Below are 23871 nucleotides of genomic sequence, written 5' to 3'. Positions count from 1 at the left end.
CATATATATTTATATATATCATATATATCCCCCCCCCCACACACACACACTCACACATACATACATTTGGCTTTTAAAACATTAGTCTTCATGATTCATTAATACAGGATTGAATCTGAGTCAAGGGGAGGAATAGGCCTGTATTTTGTACCAAAAATTGCAATAAGACTATAGTTTGTACAGGTTAGTTGGTTACATTCTGTTAAAGTTCTCTATGACCTCCACTGACCTCCTTTAAGAAGACAAAAGCTGGACCAGAACTAGTAAGTTGGAATGGACAACTGGAAGTCTTCCTGCGGATAGTAAGGAGACTTGAAATTGTGAAGGCAATCAGGACTCAGCCTCCTGACACCATTTTAATACTTGGCTGCAGAAATACCAGGGTGGATATGGAGAGATGGAAATCTATAAATTATGACTCAGGGACAATTCAGAGGCTTAATTTCCATGGAAGCTGTCAAGGCAGTGAACAGCAGCTGCCACCATCCCTTGGGGCCAAACTTCTGCAGCCTGGATGAGAGAGATTTAGAGGAATTAAGAGGGCTTGATTTTTCATTTTTTTAAAAGTCTTTATTTAAAAAAGCACATTTAAATAAGTCAACTAACTTTCTTAAACTCAGCAGAGTATTCCTATGCTTTTTCTTTGAGAAAGTATTTGAGATATTTTTTCCTCAAAATATATGTAAAAGTAATGGTGCTTGAGTTTAGATTTATATATATTTACCTATAAAATATGTTAGGAAGATATAATCCTGTTATAGGCCATCTGGTGTGGACTTGCCTTGAGTTAAGGAGGTCGAAGAAATCTATTGATTCAGCAAATATTCAGTAGGCACCCTGTGAGGTACTTAAGGTCTTTTTCAATCCCATGAATCTACCTATTTAAATCTTAATACTGTAAAAGACTTTTAATTCTTAGCTAGGAAAGAATGTGAATAAATCCTTTGAAATACAAACAGTACTTATAAAGGCTTGAAAGTACTAGGTATATTCTTGGCTTTTGAACAAAATAGCAGCGTAAACCCGTTATGTCTTAAGAGTGGTCTAAAACACTATTTCCCACACATTAATGTGACTTGCTTTAAGAAGTACAGTCTATATTGTGACTCAGTGACAAATTTATCCTTATAAAAAGATATGAAAGGAAGTTTCTCAAAAACCTATATTACTATTTTTGCTCTGCTTTGTAACTTTCTTGTTACACAGTTTTTACTTCATTTACCCTAAAATGTTAATCTGAATTTACTAAATTGGTTCATGGCACACTAATGAATCTACAGTTTAAGGAATATTGGTTTAAATCATTATTTCCTTTTTAGAGTCTGATACAATTGTGTGAAACATTCTAAGACCATAAATACATCTATTTGTTATTTTTTTGCATCTACCTTGGCTACTTTCTGTTTGATGAAACATAGAGAATTATTTTACAACTATTTTAAGGCCTTTTTGTAACAGTGGAATTTGCCTTTGGGAGTTTATTAATTTATTCATTGACTAGTTATTTGAATGATTATGCCATGTCAAAGCAATATCCCACCTTTTAATATGTTTTTCAACATTTAATTCAATGTAATTTTTCATTAAGAAATAGCAGTAGAAATGTCTTGAAAATGGCTTTTAGCCTTTATTTTTCTGGTGGAATATGCTATGAAAAGTAAGAGAGATGGTAAGCTTTGGGGACAAGTTAATAAGGTTTTGCCTTTTGGCAAAACCTGCTACTGATTTAGTTGAAAAGAGTGCTGATTATATGGCCTGTACAAAATATAGTCCAATTGTAATTAACAATAATGTTACCTTTAATTTTTTTCTACAAGTTAAGAGCAGTTTATTTCTAAAATTTCAAGCTTCCTTTATTCGTTTAACAGGTATTTATTGGCATACTATCTGTGAAGTCATGAACTCTGTTAGTCTTCATTACTGTATCACCAGTATCTACATTTGCCTGGCAGAGTTTAAATGCTTGCTTGATAATGTGTTTAGTGAGTAAATGAAAAAATGAATACTTATTTTTAAATTATAACAAGAAGTTAAAAGAAACGTGACCATTTTTTAATCACAAAAGCAGCAAAGTTATGTGGTTTATCACTAATAATAGAAACGACATGTGGGAGATACAATGATCTAGACATGAGATTTTTGCTTTTGGATTTTATGACCTCCCCCTCTATGAAAGTGTTAGTGTATTTACGTTGGTTAACAGTGAGAGCTCCATAGTCATACTGGGGGGTCCAGTCTGGTGTCTTCATTTCCTGGATGTGATTATGAGCAGTCCAGTACCTCTGTGAATGGAGATAATAATGATGTCTCTCACAAAGCTGATGTGAATTTAAGTGAGATATTGTAGGCAAAATATTCTATAATGCATGGCTCCTAGCAATAATTTCAGATCTCTTAGCTACTCTCTCTACTATTAATTTTACTAAAAGTTTAGCACCATTTGAGCCCTCAGGTATAGTTTTTACGTCCTATGAGTTGAAGGTCTGTGGTGGGAGCTAAAATTGAAACAGTACAGTATCATGTCTGATAAGACTTTCTGATGATAAGAAAGTCCTAAACAGGGGTAGCCTACCCAAAATAACAGGAAGACTTCCTGAAAGAGGCTATATCTGAATTGAAAACTGAAAAAAAAGTAGGAATGAACAAGGAATGGTGGGGATGGGAACATGATAAAGATGGGGGCATATGTGAAGGCCTGGCTGTGAGAGAGAATGTGGTCAGTAGAGTAAGGGCATGAAGAGACCCAGTGGTGTAGGAAGTAGACTGAGTGGTCAGGTATTGAAGGACCTTGCTCAGCAGTCAGCAGTAGATGGCCCTAGATTTACATTTGAGAAAAAGCAGGTGGAAGGGCTGAGAATGGATTGTGTTGGGATGAGATGTGAAGGTATAGATCAGACATAGTGCAATAAATTGTGGGAGAAATGTCTACCTATGTCACAGGTGTGGTTGTGAAAACAGGGTCTTGGGGATTCTATTTTAGAGAGGTGTTGAGGAGCGTTACTTGCTAAGAACTTTGTTAAGAATAGTGAGCCAGTTGTAAGTTCTATTGATTGTTATATTTGCAATGAAAGGGGAGGGGGTTACAGAACAAAAAGCAACTTACACTTAGTCTTATTTCAGAATCCTTTTAATTGTTTCTGTGATTACAATATATTTTATTCTTTGATATTCTGTGAATATAACTGTGAAATTTCTTTACTATTGATTAAAGTTTCTCCAGGTATCAGATAAAACATAAGTAATCCTGGTCTACCAGAAGCCTTAAGATTTAGAAATCAGAAGAAAAAGTCAAATGTCTAGAAACAGAATGTTCAAAAACCTCAGATTGCATGGAGACGATTATTTTTATTTTAAACCTTTCTAGTAAACCAGGTTAATGAAGAGTTTCCTGCATTTTTATAAACCTTAAAACTTGTTGTAAGATATTATACTGCTTTAGTAGATAAGATGAACCAATATTAGTACTTATTGGTTATGTACTTTTGTTACTACAGTAACTTCAATTTAAGAATCAATTTATATAAAATGTATGCATACTTTAATTTTAGAGTATGTTGGATAAAGGACATTGTTGTGGCAGTAACTGGAGAGAATATGGAAGCAATGAATACTATTATACAGAGATACCAGCATAAACGCATCTCGGTAGTGGAAGCTGGAGTGACTCGTCACAGGTCAATTTTTAATGGACTAAAAGCACTGGCCGAGGATCAGCCCAGCTCCAAGCTCTCAAAGCCAGAAGTAGTGATTATCCACGATGCTGTGAGACCATTCGTTGATGAAGATGTCCTCCTGGAAGTTGTCACAGCTGCTAAGGAACATGGCGTGAGTAAATATATTCATAGTTCCTATGTGGATAAAAGGGATTGATTCACTTGCTAATTTTTGATAGACTTATTCCTACTTGTCAAGTTATTTATTAGGCATGGAATCTAGAGATGTCACGGTAATTTGTTTTAGAAAGTTTATTATATTATAGACTGAGACTGTTCTGGAATTTCTTTGCTTATAGTTATTTGTCATAATGGAATATGAGCTATATGGAGAAAAATGTGTTAGTCATTAGAGTATGAATTTGAAAGGATTTTAACTATCATATAAAAAAATCTAAGAAATCTTTTAAAAGTCTAAAGTACATAAAATTAATAAATAATAACTCATTGTATTCACGTTTGCCTTTTGAATTTTCAGAGGTTTATTTTCTAGCACAATGAGCCAGGTGAAAATTTCACACTTCTTAAAGTGAATCATCATAAGATGACAGAATTCTGTTTTCATTATTTTGTCAAAGTTAATACTGGATAGCAGAAGACTTAATTGTAATCTCTGGAACATCCTTTTTTAAAAAATCTTATGTATAAAAAAATTACCTGGCAATGTCAGGCACTAGATAATAAGTTTAAATTTTTAGTCCAAATTTGACATGATGTGAAAAATATATTGTATATATTTTTTTAGTATAGTAGAAAAAAGACTAGTTAGACAAACCTAGATCCTACTCTTATTTTTGCTAGTGTTACTTGTAGTGCGTTCAAATTTTTAACTCTTTGAGCCCATATTCCTTATTTATAAAATACAGATGTTAATAATATTTTTAAGGTTATTTTTAAGATTGGAAATATACATACTCTTTAGAAGAATGCTATAATTAAAAAAATGTATTTTAAGATGAATTATCTAAGTAATTGTTTCCTCTGAACATTGTTGATCAATTGAAGGAGTCAGCTAAGCCTTTATAACTATTGGCCAGGAAGTAATCAAATATCCATTTTGGAAAAATAGTCTGATTTCTCTTTAATGAAGTGTTTTGGAATTTTATTTTTTTCATAAGAGCTCTTTTACCGAAGTAACATTGTCATTCCGATATATGTTGCCACAATATGAAACTTCCACAAGCAAAGAAAAATTCTCTACTTTTCCTTTGCCCTGCCCCCTCTCCATGCTTCTGCTCTCTACCACCAACCCTGCTCCTCTGATCTTCTCAATTCTAAATTCAGATTTCTTGGGTGTTTTGATTTAGTTTTGTCTGTTCCTTTGTTATTTCTTAATATCCTGTGTGAGTGAAGAAACCCAGTATTTATTTTGTTTACTCATTTCACTTAGTTTAATCCTTTTTGGTTCTATCCATGTCGTTGCAAATGATAAAATTTCATTTTTTTTTTAAATAGCTGATTAATATACCATTGTGGGCAGTGAACTTGGAAGTGCACATATCCCTTCACATTAGTGTTTTTGAATTCTTTGAGTGTTTCTAGGAGTACAATGTTTGGATCATGCTATCAATCTATTTTTAATATTTAAGAAACCTCAGCACAATTGCTGAGCAGTTTATGTTCCCAGTAACTCTATAAGAGAGGTCCTAGTTCTCCATGTCTTTCCAACATTTGTTTCTGCTCTTTTTGATATGGCCCATTCTCTCAGGTGTGAAGTGCTATTTCATTATGATTTGCTTTAACTTGATTTGTGTTGATGAGCACTTTTTCATGTGTCTGTTCATCAGCTGTATGCTTTGGAAAGGGCCTATTTAACTCTTCTGCTTATGTATGTATGTATTTATGTATGTATGTATGTATTGATTGATTGATTGGGTGCTTTTCTTCCTGTGTCCTAAGAGGTCTTTGTAGATATTGGATAGGAGTCTCTCCTTTGTCAGAGGTATGATGTGCAGATATTTTCTCCCATTTCAATAGGGTGTTTTCTGTTTTTTTTTTTTTTTTTTTTTGATGGTTTCTTTCGCTGTGTAAAAGCTTTTCAGCTTGTTATAGTTCACTTATTAACTCTAACTTTTTTCCCTTGTTGTTCAAGTTGAGTCTCCAAAGACATCACATAAGCCCATGTCATAGAATTTTTTTAAAAGTAAAAGGTAGCATATGTTTTAGAGTCATAAGAAGTTACTGACTCAGTGTGATTTAAACCAAAAAGAAACTATTCAGCTTCATTCTGAATCCTAGTGTTTGGCCTTAAAATGGCAGGAATACTTTCTGGACCTATTCACAGCTGTACAAGCTTTCATTGAGGGCCCTATGGGATTGCATAAGATTGGCCAAGCATGTCACTATAAGGAGGTAAATAATGTCATTGATGAGCTTGGCCTTGAAGTCATTGGAAACTACTTTAGGTACTTGGCTAGCCAGACTTTCCAAGAAGTGACCAATGGTATTGTCTGCTGGACTCCCAGATGGTACATGCTCTGCATAGTGCAATACTATGCTTCGGGCATACTGACTGTGAGTAAGTGACTCCCCTACTTGCTGCCAGTCACTGGAGAGTTCATTCACCTGGTAGGGGCAAAAACAAGTCTTCATGTTCAGGTAAAAGCATTCAGTGTCCTAATACACATATTTCACCATCAGAGTTGTAAATGTCATCCTCATGGTCCTCCCTGGGACATCCATTAAAGGCCTTGATGCTCACATGGCTATTCTAGAAACTTCCACAGGGAGGTGCATGGAATTAGGCCTACTCTTTGTCAACACAGAATGCTTTGTGACGTGATGTATAACAGCCCAGCATGAGCTCACTTGGAGACTTTCTTGTGCAATTCATATATGTTCTTAGCAAATTCCATGTCAACAGCCACTACATCTTCTGGCTTGTTCAGCGCTACGAATCAGTTTGCAACCTCCACTGAGTATTTGTCAGCAGTTCCCAGCAATGGCCTGATGACTTGGGTAGCACCTTACTTGTTGCTTTCTGAACCATTCAACTGTTGAGAAAGGGTCCTGGAAAAATAGGACAAGCAGTTACTGGGTCAAGAGCCTGTGTTGAAACCAGTACTGAGGTCTGGATGGGGCAGGAGCTGTTGTGTGGTTGCTGCTGCTATGAAAGTTGGTGCTGAGCCTGGAGCAGGACCTGCAGCAGGATTGGGACTAGAGCACTGACTGGATCACTTGCCCATACTGCTCATGTCCCATCTTGTTGAGAATAGGTTATGGAGTATTTTGCTTATATTTTCTTTATATATATATATTTTAATGCTTTCAGGTCTTATATCCTAGTCTTAACCATATGAGTTAATTTGTGTTTATAGTGTAAGATAGTGGTCTAGTTTCATTCTTCTATATATAGCTTCCCTTTCTCTATTGTATAATCTTGATACCTTTGTCAGAGATAAACCCACACATATATGCACAGTTAAATTCTGGTCTCTCAATACTGTTCCATTAGTATGTGTCTATTTTTATTGCAATGCCAGTTTTGATTGTTTTAGAATATAGTGTGAAATCTGAAAGTGTGATACCTCTGACTTCCTTTGTCAGAATTGTTTTGGCTATTTGGGGTCTCTCAATCATACTATGTAATTCTGAAATGTCTATTGTTAAGTTCTCCTTCACATTAGACTTCTCTCACCTTTTTTTTTTTTTTTTTGAGTAAACCAAGCTAGAGGCATCCCTATTTTCTTTTAAAAGTATCAGCTTTTGTTTTTATTGATTTTTCTACTTTTTCATTTCTAATTAATTTCTGTTCTAATTTTCATTATTTCCTTCCTTCTTGTGACTTTTGGCTGCATTTATTTTTCTAGTTCTTTAAGATGTAGAGTTAATTTGTTTATAGAGATTTTTCTTTGTCTTGATGTTGGTCTGTATTTCTGTATACTTACTGACACTGCTTTTCCTGCATCCCATAAAGATCTAGCAGCTTGTATACTTTTTTGTGTACAGGTATTTTTTTAATTTCTCTTTTGATTTCTTTTTTGTACCATGAGTTATTTACTACTTTTCCATAAAGTTGTGTTTCTTCCCTTCTCTTTTTGTTGTTGTGTTATAATTTGATAGCACTGTGACCTGATATTTCAATACTCATGAATTTGTTTGATACTTATTTTGTGACGCAACATATGATTTATACTAAGAATGCTCTGTATGCACTTGAGAGTAATGTGTACTCAGTTTTGTTTGTTTGTTTGTTTGTTTGTTTTTATTCAGTGCCTCATAATGTATGTTAAACTCATCTGGCCTAATTCCTTGTTTAAGGTTGTTGTTTCCTTGTTCATTTTCAGTCTCATTGATCTGTGTATTGATGTGAGTGGGGTGTTGAAATTCTCTACTAATACAAATATTTCTGTCAGTGTTTGTTTTGAGGTTTGTTAATAGTTGGTTTATATTTATGTATTTTGTCTTACCAGTTTGATGCATATATATGTACATTACACTAATGTTATGTCTTCCTGATCATAGTTTTGATTAGTTATTATATAATGTCCTTCTCTGTCTTTGTTAGATTTTCTAACTGAAAGTCTGTTGTACTTGTTATCTGTATGACAGTCCCTTCCTTTAATATGGTTTCATTAGCTTGTAGTATTGTTTTCCATCTTTTTACTTTGAGCAAATGTTTATTTTGGAGCTCAGGTGAGTCTCCTTTGTACTGCAAATATTTTAATTTTAATGATCCAGCCATTGTCATTCTATGCTTTTTGATTTATGTTAGAGGTGATTATTGATATATGAATAATCTGCTATTGCTATTTTGTCTTTATCTTTCTGGTTCTAGTTATTTCTTACTCTTACTCACTTTTTATTTATTTATTTATTTTTTGGTGGACTTGCTGTTGTTCAATTCAGCTTTTGTCTGGGAATGCCTTTATTTTTCCCTCATATATGAAAAAGAGTCTTGCAGAGTACAGTATTTTTCTCTGGCAGTTTCTGTCCACCTATGAAGTCAGTGTTCTCCATTTTGTGCAGGCCATGTTGATTGTGATGTCTAGGGGTGTTTCTGTCCCCTAGGGTTCTCTAGTGAAGCATCTTTAATTGACTGTTGGGTGTTCCTCTTGAGAGAAAAGCAAAGAACCTCATCTGTGGCACATCTTGATGATATACTGTATTTTCTTTGTAAGGAAATTGTCCCTAATTTAGCTCTTCTACAACTTGAATTTATTTTAAAACTATACTTGTATAAGTCCATAAATCTGGGCCTCCCTGGTGGTGCAAGGGGTGAAGTCTCTGTATTATGAAGCTAGCCGCAGCCACTGTAGCATGAATTGATACCTGGCTAGGGAGATAATGCACATGGTACAGCAGACCTCTCCTGTCTCTCCTGTTGCTCCCTCAGCAGTGTATTTCAGTCAATCTGCCTTTTCTGTACCCCACTCTGTCTCTAGTGAATCCTTCATCACCCGCCCCCCTGCATCTCTGGCTGTAACCCAGTTCTTGTATGCATGCATGCATCAATCAATCAACCAACCAACCAACAAACCAATCAATCAATCAACCATTCTTTTAAGAAATAAGTCTGAGCCTTCCCTGGGGGCAGCGGGTGGAGCACTGTACTGCGAAGCTAAGCCAAGCCAGCTGCTTCAGTGCGAGTTCCATCCCCGCCCCGCAGGTGATCCACAGGGTGCAGCAGACTTCTCCTGTCTCCCACGCTGCTTCCCTCAGCAGTGTACTTTGTCAATTTGCCTGTTCTGCTCCCCACTCTGTTTTTGCTGAATCCTCTTGCTGCACCCCATTTTTGTATGCACAAATAAATAAAATCTTTTAAAAAAGTCCATAAATCAAATGAAACACATTTTAAATATGAATTCTACATGGTATTTTAAATGTTGTAGACATTGTGGTCAGGAACATCAATGATCATAAACTTGTTATAGCTCTTGTGCCTTTTCTGTAACCTGTTTCTCTCCTTACAGTGATCACTTAAATCACAGTGACTCTTCCTCTAGGTACCTCACTGTGATCACTTACATCTGCATTACATGGTGGAAAGGAGGAAAAATAGACCAAAGGATTTGTTACTTTTAGGAATTAGAGTAAAAATTTACAAATTTCAGAAAGCTGCTAGGGAACAGTAGATAATTTGGACAGATAACTGGCATTCTAATGCATACTAAATGTGCATGAAATTATGGCTCTTTGCCTAGATTGCCTTTTTGAAAAATATTACTCCATCTCATTGTAAAATTAACACATATTTGTAGTTTTTTGTTGAATGTTAAAAAGATTATTCATAAGAGGTTGTCCATAAAGTGATTCTTTTGCCTTAAAGGTAGAAGAGGTCTTTTATCTTGCTCCATTCATATGCTAAGAGTATAATTTTTAACAGGTGACTTAATATAAAAACATTAAAATGTATAGCAGTGGTTAGTTTGCAGATTTCTTGGAATTCCTTTCAGGCTATCAATTTCTTGTTAGTTAATCAAAACACAGGTTAGAAGATGCAATCACATTATGCATCGTAACAAACTTTAATGAGCCTTCAAATCATTCTGATTATTTTAAGAAACTATTTTCAAGAAAAAAAAAACTTTATGACTGATATTGAAGTGAGCTTCAAAAATATTTTAGAAATACTGCTCGTTTTTCATAGTATTAAGGCATAATTTTCAAGAAAATGTATGGTGAGCATATGTTAAGGCTTTTCCTTATTAATGAGGGAACCAGACAGATGTAACAAGTATGAGAAACACAAATTTATGTAGAGTAAAGGAATGTTAACATGAATTTACAAATATGTAACTTTTTCCTCTGTGGAAAAAGACACTGGAACATAACCTACTTGGACTTTATAGACAGGTGATTTGCTTTACTATCTGTTGTTTATAACTTCTGACGATTGTGAAAAAAACTTAGAGGCAATAAAAGACTAGATTCAGCTAATCTGGAATGATCTTCTACAAAGAATTCAAAGTTATTCGTGGAGACAGTAGTATTTTTGACTAGCTAACATTCCTGTTCCTTGCAATTGTTAAACTAATTGACTCAGTATTTCAGGAAATTTGGCAATAGTCTGAATACTCTTAAACTATTCTAAATTCTATTTGAGAGTTGTACTAGAAAATGAAATTCTTATATTGGTGTGAGTATTAGCATCTCTTTAACTGGTGGTAAGTAAATTGAAAAAGATTGGCCTGAACAAAATGCTATCTCAAGGCAAGAAACTAATAATGAATTTGCTTTACATGAGCTACTTTACAATTTTTTTCATATCGGTTCCTTTGAACTTTTCTTATGTTCTCTTAAAAGTTGTTATATAGACTTAGCCTACTAATTATTTTTGCTTTCCTAGCTCTTAATTTTCAAACTCTACTTAAAGTTCCCTTTTAGATAAATATTTTCTTAAAGACTGTGACAGCCCCTTGTATCTTTAGCTATATGTTAAAACATTGATATTTTAACTTAAAGTTTTAGGTTAAAGAGACTCAGATTGATAAAGCCATATTTCCTTAGGAGACTAAGATGTCCAAATTTAAAAACACTTTATTTTTGAAGATGTGCAGACCTCTATTTTTTGACACTTGACATGCTAGATATTTTGAAAATCCGCTTGCATTTTCAGAAATTGAGAAACCCAGCAAAAATTTTTAAAAAGTTTATTTTTAGAAGTGTCTATTAAAAATATTTATTTACTTATGCATATAAGAACGGAGGTACAGGTTAGAGGTGCAGGGGAGGTTAGAGGATTCATCAGAAACAGTGTGGGGAGCAGAACAGGCAGATTGACTAAAATATACTGCTGAGGGGAGCAGTGGGTGAGACAGAAGTCTGCCAAACCATGTTGGTCACCTTCCTGGCCAGGAATCAAACTCTTGCTTCCATGGCTTCAAATAGCTTCATAGTGCTGCTCTTTAATCCATTGTACCACCAAGGAGGGACCTAGAAGTATCTTTTGAAAGTAATTTACTCTTGAATCAAAATTTGTATCTATGGATTAAAGTAATTTTAAAATTACAAATATGTCTTTCCAAAAAATCCCCTAGGAACAATGAAATACAATGGTTAAAAATCAAGTAAGATGGGTTAACAATAGGCTTTAGTTTTAACAAATGAGATAGTTCTTACATTTCTGCATAAATATATAAAATGTAGGGTAGTTACAAGAACATTGTTATAAAGGAAATGTTGGAAAGAGTAAAATAAATTTAAACATTGAAAAATCCAAAAATGTGGAGTCATTTTTAGAAGAACTCATAAAAAGTTACTGCACTCAAAAACTGCTGGTAAGTCATAAAGTGAAAATGACCTTCTGTCAGCAAAGTAACATCTTCAACATTTGTTCATGAGGGCAGACTTTTCCTTAGTTACATGCATCTTTTAGTTACTCAGCTCTCTGTTCTTGTATGTAAAGTCCTGTTATCATCTCCCTAATCAGATTTTCATAGCAAAAAGTCCATGCATTTGTTGCTTCTACTTCCACACCTCCAGTTTCTTCCTCAGTACATAGCCATCTGCCTCTTTTCTTCTCTCTGACTACTTGTTCAAGAATCACTTGTGACTTATCCAGAAAGTCAATGTGCATTTTTAGTATTCTATAATAATTTGACCGGTCTTTGTCCTTCTTTCCAGGGATGGTTGAAATCTTGAAATTTTTCCAGTAATAATAGGTTCTTTGCATTCCCTGAGGGCTTTAAATGACATGACTTTATGCTAATGAGATAGGATGACTTTGAATAGGTGCTGATCACAAACCAGTGATAGATGATTGGAACTTTAATCCAATATCTGGGAGGAGAGACATGGGGCTAGAGACTAAGATCATTCACATGGCCAGTAAATCATTCCTCCTTACTGCAATCCCAATAAAATTTCTGGACACTGAAGGTCAAGGGAGTTACCTGTGAATTTGATGATGTGCTGGAAGTAGGGTTTCTCCTTGATTTCATGGACAAAGGGTACCAGAGAGACTTTGTTTTCTGGACTTTGACAGATATCACATTTTGTGTTTCTTCATTTGACTGTCTGACTTGTGTCATTCTTAGTAAAATATAGTCATAGTGCATTTACCTTCTTGAATTCTTTGCATTGTTCTAATGAAATATTGAACTTGATTGGGGCTTGTGGAATCTTCTGAGGCTTGCTGCCAATTGGTCAGAAGTGGCCTGGGGACACTATGACTGGTGTCTGAAATCAATGAACCACGGGGTTTGTGCTAACCCTAGGGCATTAACATCATTTTATTGCAGTACACTGTGTGCACCAAATATGTCCTTGTTAAATTCAACTGGGTTAATCAGCTAATCTTTCTTGGAAACTACCTCAGTTTCTATAATCTTACTCTTACCTTTTTGGTTATTCCCTTTACAGAACCTCTTCCCATCCTTCAAATGTTTCCTTTCACTTCAGTAATCACTGAGAAGATCACTTCTCCACAATTGCAATCATATCCACATTATTTAAGTTTTTGGATAAAAAAAATAAAAAGTATAAACACTAAAACTGCCTTTTCTGTGAAGATAGTCTCAGTTGACAAGTGTAGATTGATGTAATCATCACCGCAGAAGAATACAGAACTGTTCTAATACTCCAAGGAATTCTTCCCTCTATCCTTTTGTTTTTAGACCCTTCCAATCCTAATTCCTAGCAGCCACTGATGAGTTCTCTGTTCCTGTATTTTTCTTCTCTAGATTACTTTAAATGGAATCTTGCAACATGGAATTTTGAGACTAACTTCTCTTGGCATAGTGCATTTGCATATGCACATTTTAACTCTGACAGACATACTCTCTTACAAATGTCTCTCTCATGCCTAGACTGTGCCTCCTGAATTCCATACCTTTTATTTTCAACTTCCAATTGAACAGAACCACTTAGATTTTCCTTTTCTAGTATCTGTGGGATCATATGTAAAAAGTCTGAATTTATTAATTTTCTCTGATTTCTTGCAGAGATCAATTTGTGCTGAGAGTCTGAGTTTTAATAGGGAAAAAGATGATCAGATTAGAATATGAGAATGATGGCTATCTCCATGAGAGACGTAAAATGAGTTTGAAAATTGCAGTAATGATCCACCTGATTACTGATGTAGGCCCATCTCACCAGTGAAATGGAGAGGGAATAGAGATTGTTAAAATATTCAGTGAGGGCCTTCCCTGGTGGCCCAATGGGTTAAGTACACAGCACTGCAAACTAGCCACAGCTGCTTCAATGCAAATTCGATCCCCGGCCCCGGAGGTGATCCACATGGCACAGCAGACCTCTCTTGTCTCACCTGCTGCTCCCCTCAGCAGTGTACTTTGTTCATCTCCCTGTTCTGCTCCCCGCTGTATCTCTGGTGAAGCCTCACACCATCCCTATACCCTAGTTCTGGCTTGTACCGCAGTTCTGTATGAATAAAATAAATAAATCTTTAAAAAAAAAACATTCAGTGCATGGGTTGATTGGATGATATGGGAGTTATGAGGTAACAAGACATATCTTTTGTGTGCTTTTATAATTTTTCTTTATTTCCCTGACAAAAAGCTTCATTATATGTCTCCTGAAATGTCTAAGCTCCTATCTCTTTTACACCTCATCCCTCCAAGGTTCTGTGAGATTATAGCCTAGACCCTAACCTTGCTTACTACGGTTCTTAATACTTGCCTTTGAGCACTGGGTCATGTTCTTCTTATTGCTTACTTCTTAAAACAAGACCCCTACACAAAATTCCTCTGTTTTTACCCCATTAATAGTTAAAACAACATTTTTTTTTTTCGGTTTGGTTTGGTTTTTTGCATCTGAGAGTAGGCTCCAGACTTAAAAGTTTCTTTATATTTGGATATTGATGTGGCACGGTTTCTCAACAGTTATATTTTCTGTAAAACAATTCTTTGGTCTGGGAGACTGTCTTGTGTCCTACAGGGTGGACAGCTCCCCTGTTCATCCTCCATCTACCTGTGAGAACCTCTGATGTTTCTTATAACAAACTTCAAGTAGGACATAATTAATCATAATTGCACATATATGGATTTATCCTTATTTCTTTTCTTAACAAGGTGAATAATTATAATTTAGTGAGTAATGTCAGTTTAAAATTGGCTCTGGATATTCTTTTTTTTTTTTGGAAGTTAAACTTTTGTCATGGTAGCATGTTTAGAATGTCATGGAAAGCTTAAAAGGTTGATATAGACATTTCTTGTGTAGGAGGAATATATATTTCATCATTTCACATTTTTAAACTAGTTGTTAGAAAATCTTTGAATCATCTTCTAAAGGGAAACAGTGGCATTTATATAATAACTAGAAACTTTGAAATGAGATGTGTTGTGTGTAATCGCTTTGGTTTTTGCTGTATCACTATATTTACACATGATTAATTGCATTTTGGGGTTCTTTTAAAGTTAGTCTGTGTTTATCAGGAAAAAATATTCATTTCTACTAGCCACTTTTACAACTTTGTGCAGTATATGCTGGGTATGAAAAAACACTGTAAATATTTGACTCTGCATTTGGCAATTTGATGCTCCTTTGGGCTGACCCATGGCTAATAATCACTTGTACTTCATTCTGGTGGACAGGACTGATCGTGATAAAGGGCACTACAAGTCAGTTTAGCCTTTGGTGGAAGGTGAGCAATTGACCCTACCTTAACCTTGGGATCCTGTATCATATATTGGAGAGAAACTTTTGCCTAAAGTTAGTCTTAGGTCTAAAGAAGTAGCTTGTGAGAAAGCAGTAAGTTCTGATTTCATGGGACAGCTTAGGCTTACTTTGACAAAGGTTTCAATGCCTTGGGCAGTTGATTCTTTGGCTGCTTTGGAAAGAGGTGGAACTTGATCTTTTACTGATGCTAGCTAGATATTTGTGTGAAAATGTTGTTTTGTGAAAAACTGTTGTTTTGCTTAATGAGTGTGACATACTCAGGTGTATGTTCTATGAGTTACCTACAAATGTAATTGGATAAGTGAAGGAATATTAGTATATCTAGAGATAAAAATGAAATATGTTTTTTTCCATATCCAAGTACATTTCTGAGTCTATTAATTTGAAAGTAAATGGTGCTACCTAAGTTTCAGGAATCAAAATGTGGTATATAACATAGAGATTTTCTTTATTTTTTGCTGTATTTCTCTTTTGGAATGATAGAAGTTTTTCTGTAACACCTATATTTCCATATTGTATTGATTCTTCAATTGATTTTCAAAATAGGGTATTGGAATTATTAAAAAATGTGAAATATTTAAAATCCAAGTTGCCAATGATTACTTTTGAAGATCAGATTCTGTAAACATTTATTAAGTAGTCTTTCAGTAAAGAAAACTCAGCTAACTGAAATTATAATTATTTGGTTGGAGAATTTCTGATATATATTGTCATAATTAGCTTGAATGCAGATGCCTGAGGGGGAATGCATGTTAGCACCTGCTACATGGATGGATGATACATATTGTTCAGGTTTGCTTTTAAAGTATACAGTAGAAGTGGGTTAATTATTTCACATTGTATGATTTGTTTCTACAACAATTCCCATGTGGGGACATGCTTTGATAGATTATCCTGAGAGGTCGGTAATCACTGTGGTGCTGAGCTGTTAAGCTTCATTCAGTACTTATTAGTCTAATTCCCAAGGAGACGGTATATTTGATAACTTGGGAATCTTGCTTCATATCATAAATTTCCCAGATAGCTGTATTTTGGGGGCAACTGACTTTTCCCATACTTACATCATCTTTTGAGAACTTTGGATTTTAGAAAAGATGATCTAATTTAGTATCCATTGCATATTTTTGAACAGCTATTACTGTCTTATATTTATACCAGATGGTTGGATGAGAGGTAGGGAATGGAAGATTCAACAAGTGAGTTGTTTATACTTATGACCTTTTTCATGAACCTTTAGTTTACTAAGAAAGACCTTCAGAAGCTGGTGCTTTCAGTTGGTAAATTTTTGGAATTTACTCTGCCAGTGTTATGATATCCCAAATAAGGATGTTTTTCTTCTCTTGACAGTGAATTATCAGTAGTCAAGATGAGAGTCCATGAGTACACATTCTAGATATTTTCTTCTTAAAAATAGTGAAAACATGCAGAGAACTTTTGACAGATCTCTAACACCTGTTCTAATAGACATTATTATTAGAATAAACTGTTTGCTTTCTCTGGTCTTATTATTCTCTCCAGATAGATAAACATTACCTGAGTTTTATTCTCTCTTGCTTTTCTTACCAATTTTATAATGTGTTGTTGTTACATTTTATATGATTCTTTTGCCATTTTCTTTTAGTTGAATTATTGACATTCTGTATGACTTTGAATTTTGACATGTTTTGCTGTGTGCTATATTTTGGGAAATGTTTACAGTTGAACTTAGCTATAATTCAGGTTTATTACTTTCTATGTAATAACAGTTCATCTTACTTGAACTCTTAAATGTACTTGATGAACATTTGTTTTTCTTTAGTTTTTACTAATACAGATTTTATTAGAATTAACATTGTTTAAAAATTGTGTTTGGTGCACATGTGCAAGGATTTCTCTGTGTTAAGATATATGTGGGTTATTAGTTTTATCAGATGATGCTAAATAATTTTCCAAACCTGTATGAAACAATACACTCATCAATAGCGTCTAAAAGAGTTTAAGCAGGTACCATTACTTGATAGCTTTCCTTTTTTCCTGATCCAGTTAGTGGAAACTACTTTTTCGTTTTGCTCTAAATTATCACTCTTACAAAAATGTTGGACCTTGTGTTCTCAGTGAATTGTACATGTAAGACTTCTGCCTCTCTATTCCCAAATACAAATTTGTGGGTTAATTTCATATTTTGGCTGCCAGTGCTTTCCCTGCTATAGATTATGTGCTCATTATTCCCCCTCTCCGCCCCTGTTTTAGTTAGTCCTATTTTGGAATGCACACTTTTTATTTTAATTGGTCAAAATTGTTGTCTGCAATATTTTTTGGTATGGGGCCTGAGAGAGCAGAATGATGGTGATGGGTCTATATTGTGGACAGATGAGGGTTCTTTTGGGGCTGATGAAACTTGCTGATGGATTGGATGAATTGGATATGTAATTTAAGAGAGAGGCAAGGAATCAATGATGATCTTCAACATTTTAGCAAGAAAAATAAGAATAGAGCTAATATTTCTATGAATGGGGAATGTGGAGTAGGTTTGGGATACGTAGTGTGGATAAAACCAAAATTTTGATTTAAATATGTTGAGATACATATTTTCATCTGAGTGGAAAGGTTAATTAAATATTTGGATATTTAGGTCGATTTCAAGAGAATTTTGACCAAGATATTATTAATTTGGGAGTGTGTTTGAAATCAAGGGACTTAAGGAGTTCATCTATGGAAGGTAAGTAGCAGAAAAAGAGGTCTGAAGTTTGAGCTCTTGGAAGATATTACCATTTTAGAATGAGAGTTAAGGGTTTAGCACTTAGAATGTGGTAAGATAGAGGGTTCTAAGTGAGTAAATGCATTCTGAGGACACACAGATTTGGCAGTATGGGGGTGATTGCGATCTTGGTAAATATATTTTTGAGGAGGTAAAATCCTGATTGAAGTGGGTTCCAAAGAGTATGGGAGGAAAGAGAAATTGGAGATAGGAAGTAGTGCAGATAATTCTTAATATTACCTAAGGTTAAAACCCCCTCCACAAAACTCGTGTGGAGATAACTGGTACTAGCAAAGGAAGCATTCTCAACAGAGCACAGGTTTAATAATGGGAGATAACACAGAGCTCTTGTATGCTGACAGAGATGGTCCAGTAGAGGAATGCAAATTGAGGCAGGATGGAAAGAACACTTGCTCTAAACAAGTACTTTACTAGAGAAGGAAGGGTGCCAGTAAGGAGGAGAAGATGGGGGGGGGTTTAGACCTTAAGTTTTGCATTGTTTTGTTTGTTTGTTAAATATTTATGCATTCTTTCGAAGTGATTGTAAATTTTTTTCCACTACTTTTGGGTTGTTTATTGCTAGTGTATATATATATGTATATATTGAATTGACTTTTATATGTTGATCTTGTCTTATGCATTCTGCTGAATAATTTTGTTTCCCGTAAAAGCTTTTTAGTGGGTTTATTAGGATTTTTTTTATATACTAGTCCATGTCATCTGAAAAAATAGAGCTAATTTTCCCTTTTTTTGGGAAACTTTTAAATTAGATTTTCTTGCCTGATTGCCTTAACTTCAGTATAACGTTTATTTAATACATGTGATGATAGTGGAGATTCTTGTTTTTTCCCTGATGTTAAAAGGAAAACATTCCATCTTTTCATCATTTAGTATGTTAGCTGTGGGTTTTCATAGATTCCCTTTATCAGATTGAGCAAATTCTCCTGTTCCTAATTTGTTTCCATTTTTCATGAAGGATTTTTGTCAGATGGTTTTTCTGCGTTTATTGATTTTGGTGGGCATTGGTCCTTTATTCTATCGAAAGGCTGTATTGCACTGATTTTTCTAACATTGAACAAATTTTGCTTCCTGGTTTAAGTCCTGCTTGGTCATGCTCTTTAATACTTGTTATATGTGACCACACATGGTTTGTTAGTATTTTGTTGAAGATTTTTACATCTGTAATCATCAGGGATTTGGGTTTATACCCTTATTTTTTTTGATGTCTTTGTCTGGTTTTGGTATTGGGCTAATAATGGAGTTATACATTTATTTTGGAAGTGTTTCTTCCTCTTCTACATTTTGGAATAATGTGAGGAGTTGCTATAAACTTTAAAAATGTTTTGGTATAGTGAAGCCATCTGAGCCTAAAGTTTTCTTTGTGGAAAATTTAAAAATTTCTAATTTACTTTGTTTACTTTCCTCAGATCTACTAAGATTTTTCTGTTTTTGAGTCAGTTTTGATCATCTATGTCTTTCTAGGACATTGCTTATTTCATCTGTTATCTAATTTGTCCAAGTATATTTGTTCATAGTTTACTCTTACATTTTTATTTATGTTGAATTGACAGAAATATCATGCCTTTCATTCCTGAATTGTTTAATTTGTGTCTTTCTTTCTTAGTCAAACTAATTTTTTTAATGGTTTTTCTTTTCTGTTTATTTAATCTAATACACCTTTTCTACCGAGTGCTTCCTTTAGTTCCCATTACTTCCCACTCTCCCCAGGTAGAAAATTAAAAATTTGACTTAAGAATTATATTGTAGAAGATTATAGTTATAAATTTCCTTTTAGGACTGATTTTAAATGTGTTAACTAAGTTTTAAAATTTCTTGTTTCTTCTCAAAGTATTTTCCATTTCCTTAGTAATTTTTTTATGACTCACTAGAAGTATGGTATTGAATTTCTTTTATTTGTGAAATGCTAACATTCTTTTATTAGCTTTTATATTTACTCTATTGTGAGCAAATACTTAGTATGGTTTTAATCCCTCAGAATTTATCAAGTCTTGCTGTATGGCCTAGCATTTAGTCTGTCCATGAATGCTTGAGAGTCTATATTAGTAGAATATTTAATAGTTGAGTATCTTTCAAGTTTTTTTTTTTAAATTTCCATAGTTGTCTTCTAATTGTTCTGTCTATCAATATGGGGTATTGATGTCTTCAACAATAGTTGGATTATGTATTCCGCCCTTCAGTTCTATCAAAGTTTGCATCTTGTGTTCTGGGAATACAGGAGATAACTGTTAATAATTCTGACCTTCTTGTTGGATGGTTTGGTCCTTTTTATTATAAAACATTCTATTTATCTCTATTAGCACTTTTTAAAAAAGATATATTTTTATGCATACAGAGCTGGGGTACAGGCCAGAGGTACAGGGGCTGTGAGAGGATTCACCAGAGACAGAGTGGGCAGCAGAACAAGCCAACTGACAAAGTACACTGCTGATGGGAGCAGTGGGCGGGTCAGTAGAGGTCTGCCTCGATATGTGGGTCACCTCCAGGGCTGTGATCAAACTCTGCTGAAGTGGCCTTAGCTTCTTGGTGCTGTGTTTTAACCTGCTGCACCACTAGGGAGGGCTTCTGTTAGCACTTTTAATGCTTATTTCTTGCCTGATAGTATTGTAGCTATTCTGGTTGCTATTTGTAGCTATCGTTTTACTTTTAGAGTTTGTATCTTTGAATTTCAAATATGTCTCTCTGTAGACTGAATAAAGCTATTTTTTAAAATTCCTGTTTTGCTCTCTCTACCTCTTTATTGACTTATTGAGTTGATTCTATATAGTATTATCATTGATATAGCTGGATTTATGCTTCTACTTTTTGTTTCATGTTTATTCTCACCACACTTTATGCATTAAGTGAATATTTTCTATGTAACATTAATTTCTTTAATTATATCCTCACTTTGTTTTTTGTCTTTGTCTCTTAATATTGTTCTAGGGTTTAAAGAAATATGTACCATGGTATCCTTCATTTATACTACCTTAATTCCAGTGAGAGATGGATATGTTATTTCTATTAGCTCTATTCTCTTTTCCATTTCAGCACTATTACTATTATGCTTATTAAATCTATATTTGTAGAAACACAACATCTATTGTACTTATTAGTTTATATTTTGAAACTAATAGAAGCTGAGAGGTAAGTACATGTAAAATTAGAGTTTGCATATTAAATTCCTAGTTTACTATTTTTAGTTTTTTTTTGTTATATAACTGCTTTTTAAATCAGTTAATGTAAGAAAGAAATATGTATGTATGCTGTCTTTTGTAATTATATATTATCATTTCATATTAGCTCTTATTTTTTCAAGTGGATTTGAATTTGTCTGTGGTTATTTTATTTTAGCTTGAACATATTTAGTTTTATTTATTTTTTTGGTAGGGTCAGTGATGGCTAACAAAGAATTTTTTTGGTTTCTGTTCAGTCTGTATTAATTTTGACAGGTCTTTTTCTTTGAACAGGTTCTGTACCACCCCATGTCTTCTGGCCTTCATTGTTCTAAGAATCAGTTGTTAATCTCCTTGGAGTTCTCTTGTTAATGATAAACATTTTCCTTGTGATGTTTCAAAGATTTTTTCTTTTCCCGTAGCTGTCAGTATTTTTTTTTTTTTAATCTGAGTTGTTTAGATAGGGATTTCTTTGTGTTTACTCTTTTTAGAGTTGATTGAGTTGCTGAATGACAGAGTAGTTTTCCTTAACCTTGGGAAATTTTCAGTTACTTCTTTGAGTAATTTTTGTGTTTGTTTTCTTCTCTCCTTCTGGTCTCCCCATTATGAAAATGTTGCCATGCTTAATGGCACATTTCTTTGTGATTTGATTCTGTTTTTACTTCATTCTAAGCGATACATAGTCCCTGTTGATCTGATTTCATGCTCATGGATTCTTTTCTTCTAGGAAATTGTTTCGATTTTTCTAGTTTACAACTCTAGAATTTCTAGTTATTTTTAAACTAACATTTGTGTCTTAAGGTTGTTGATGTTAACAATTAATACTGTCACTGTACCTTGCTTATTTAATCATGCTTTTATTTATTACTTTGAACATATTTGTAATAGCTGACTTGAAGTCCTTATTTGCAAAGTTTGGCATCTGGGCCTTTTCACAGGCAGTACTTTGTTTTTGGTATAGCTACTGCTTTCTTGGTTGAATGCACAACTTCCTTTGTTGTTGTTGTTTAAAGTTGGATATTTTTCGATAATATATTGTCACCAATATATTGATAGTCTTCCTTCCCACATTTCCCAGCCTTATAGTTGGCTTGTTTGTTGCTTCTCTGTTCTGTATCAGTGAAGTCTTTTCCTCTCTAGGGTGAAGTCTGTTATTTCTTGGAGGTGCAGTCTTGGCTGTGTTTGTAGTCATTTTGGGATGTAAGTGATTTTAGCAAGGCTCATTGTTTCTTTCCCTGATCAGTCTTGTACTGTTAACCTCTGTTATCACATGCAACTGGTAAGTGCCAATCATTACCTCTTATTAAAAACAATGTCCAGGGCATAACTCGCTCTATAGTTTCATCTAGTTAGGTTATAACCTTTTCGCTGGTATGGATTTTTAGGCCAATGTTTCAGGTTTTGTTCTTATTCTCTTCTTGCTGTCTCCTTCCTTGATTGATAAACTAGCTGGGCTATAGTTTCACCTTTTGCTCTCCTAACTACCAGCATCCTTTTGACTCCTTACCAGCATCCTTTTGACTCCGTAATTTCTATTTCTTTTAATAATGCATTTAGTCTTAAACTTCACATTTTGTTCCAGGTAAAATGAATTCCTAGAGGAATGTTTTCTTAGCTCTGGGTTCTAAGAATTTTTCTCTCACTCTGAAATCACTGTACCACTGACCTGGAGGTATGGAGGGGCACAGTGTCTTATTATTCTTGGAGTCGTTGGGGCAGGCTGCTGATGTGACTGGTGTCAGAACTGGCAAGTAGAGAGTGGGGCAGGATGTAATGGACTTAACACCCTCATCTCCATATCTGGTTTAGCTCCTTGCATGCTGTTAACATACCGCCCTGAGTGTGGGGATGCTGGGAAGGAGGATGTAAAGATGTTGCTATTGTGTGGAAAGGGGAGAGGAATGGAGGACACATGGGTAGACTGCTAGTGTCTTTGCTCCTAGCCTGTTTGTTCTTTCTAGTGTGCTTTCTTATGCTGGCTTTTCAGAGACAACAGCAACCATCTTGAATTCTGGCTGATTTTCCAGCTTGATTGATATGTTTTGAACTTCAGGCTATCTTCTCTTCCAGACCTTTGATGGCTTCCTTACCCACTGCTTGCTTTTTTTCTTTGCTAGGAAGGCTCTTAGATTCTTTCTCCTGGCATTTCATATCTGGTCCATGCCTGTTTGGCCAGGTGTTCACCCCCAAGGAGATGAGTGATTTGCAATTTGATTAGGAATCTCTATACGGAAGTCCTTCTCTCCCTATTCTTTTTTTCTCTATTCACCAATTGAAAGTCTTTGAGTACACTAGAGTTTGATTACTTTGCTTTATTTGGCCAGCTGACAATGAACCCCTAATATAGGCAACATGTGTTTTTGCCTTTACGAGTTGGAATTCTCTGGAGACCCCTTATTTTGTGTGGAAGCAAATTGACTTTCTTCTAATGAGTAGGGAGTATTGGAAGTCTTTTTCTGTCTTTTCAGGTATGAAACCTTAGTGCCTGTTTATTAACTGTGACAGGGTTATCTGAATCCCAGTACTCTCTGTCTACCACGAGGGAGATTCTCTGCTCTATGAGAGAAAGTTACATGGAGAAAAGATCTCCAGTCTCTGGACATACTTGCATATAAGTTAATCTCTGTAATATGTAGCTGAGCAGATGGTGAATATTGACATTCTCCCCCTA

At 34.6% G+C, this 23871-nt stretch overlaps 1 protein-coding gene across 1 annotated transcript in view; it reads left to right on the top strand.

The window, feature by feature from the left end:
• ISPD (isoprenoid synthase domain containing) overlaps nt 1-23871 on the top strand; it is a 229437-nt gene that overhangs the window by 5594 nt on the left and 199972 nt on the right. Inside the window, exon 2 of the mRNA XM_004677120.2 lies at nt 3549-3825. Within this exon, the coding sequence (XP_004677177.1) occupies nt 3549-3825 (277 nt within the window). The remainder of the gene's footprint in view (nt 1-3548; nt 3826-23871) is intronic.

The sequence above is a fragment of the Condylura cristata genome, unplaced genomic scaffold (genome assembly GCF_000260355.1).
Source record: "Condylura cristata isolate star-nosed mole 26May11 unplaced genomic scaffold, ConCri1.0 scaffold00005, whole genome shotgun sequence".
NCBI classification, from domain to species: Eukaryota; Metazoa; Chordata; class Mammalia; order Eulipotyphla; family Talpidae; genus Condylura; species Condylura cristata.
This window is presented reverse-complemented; position numbering and strand designations above follow the sequence as displayed.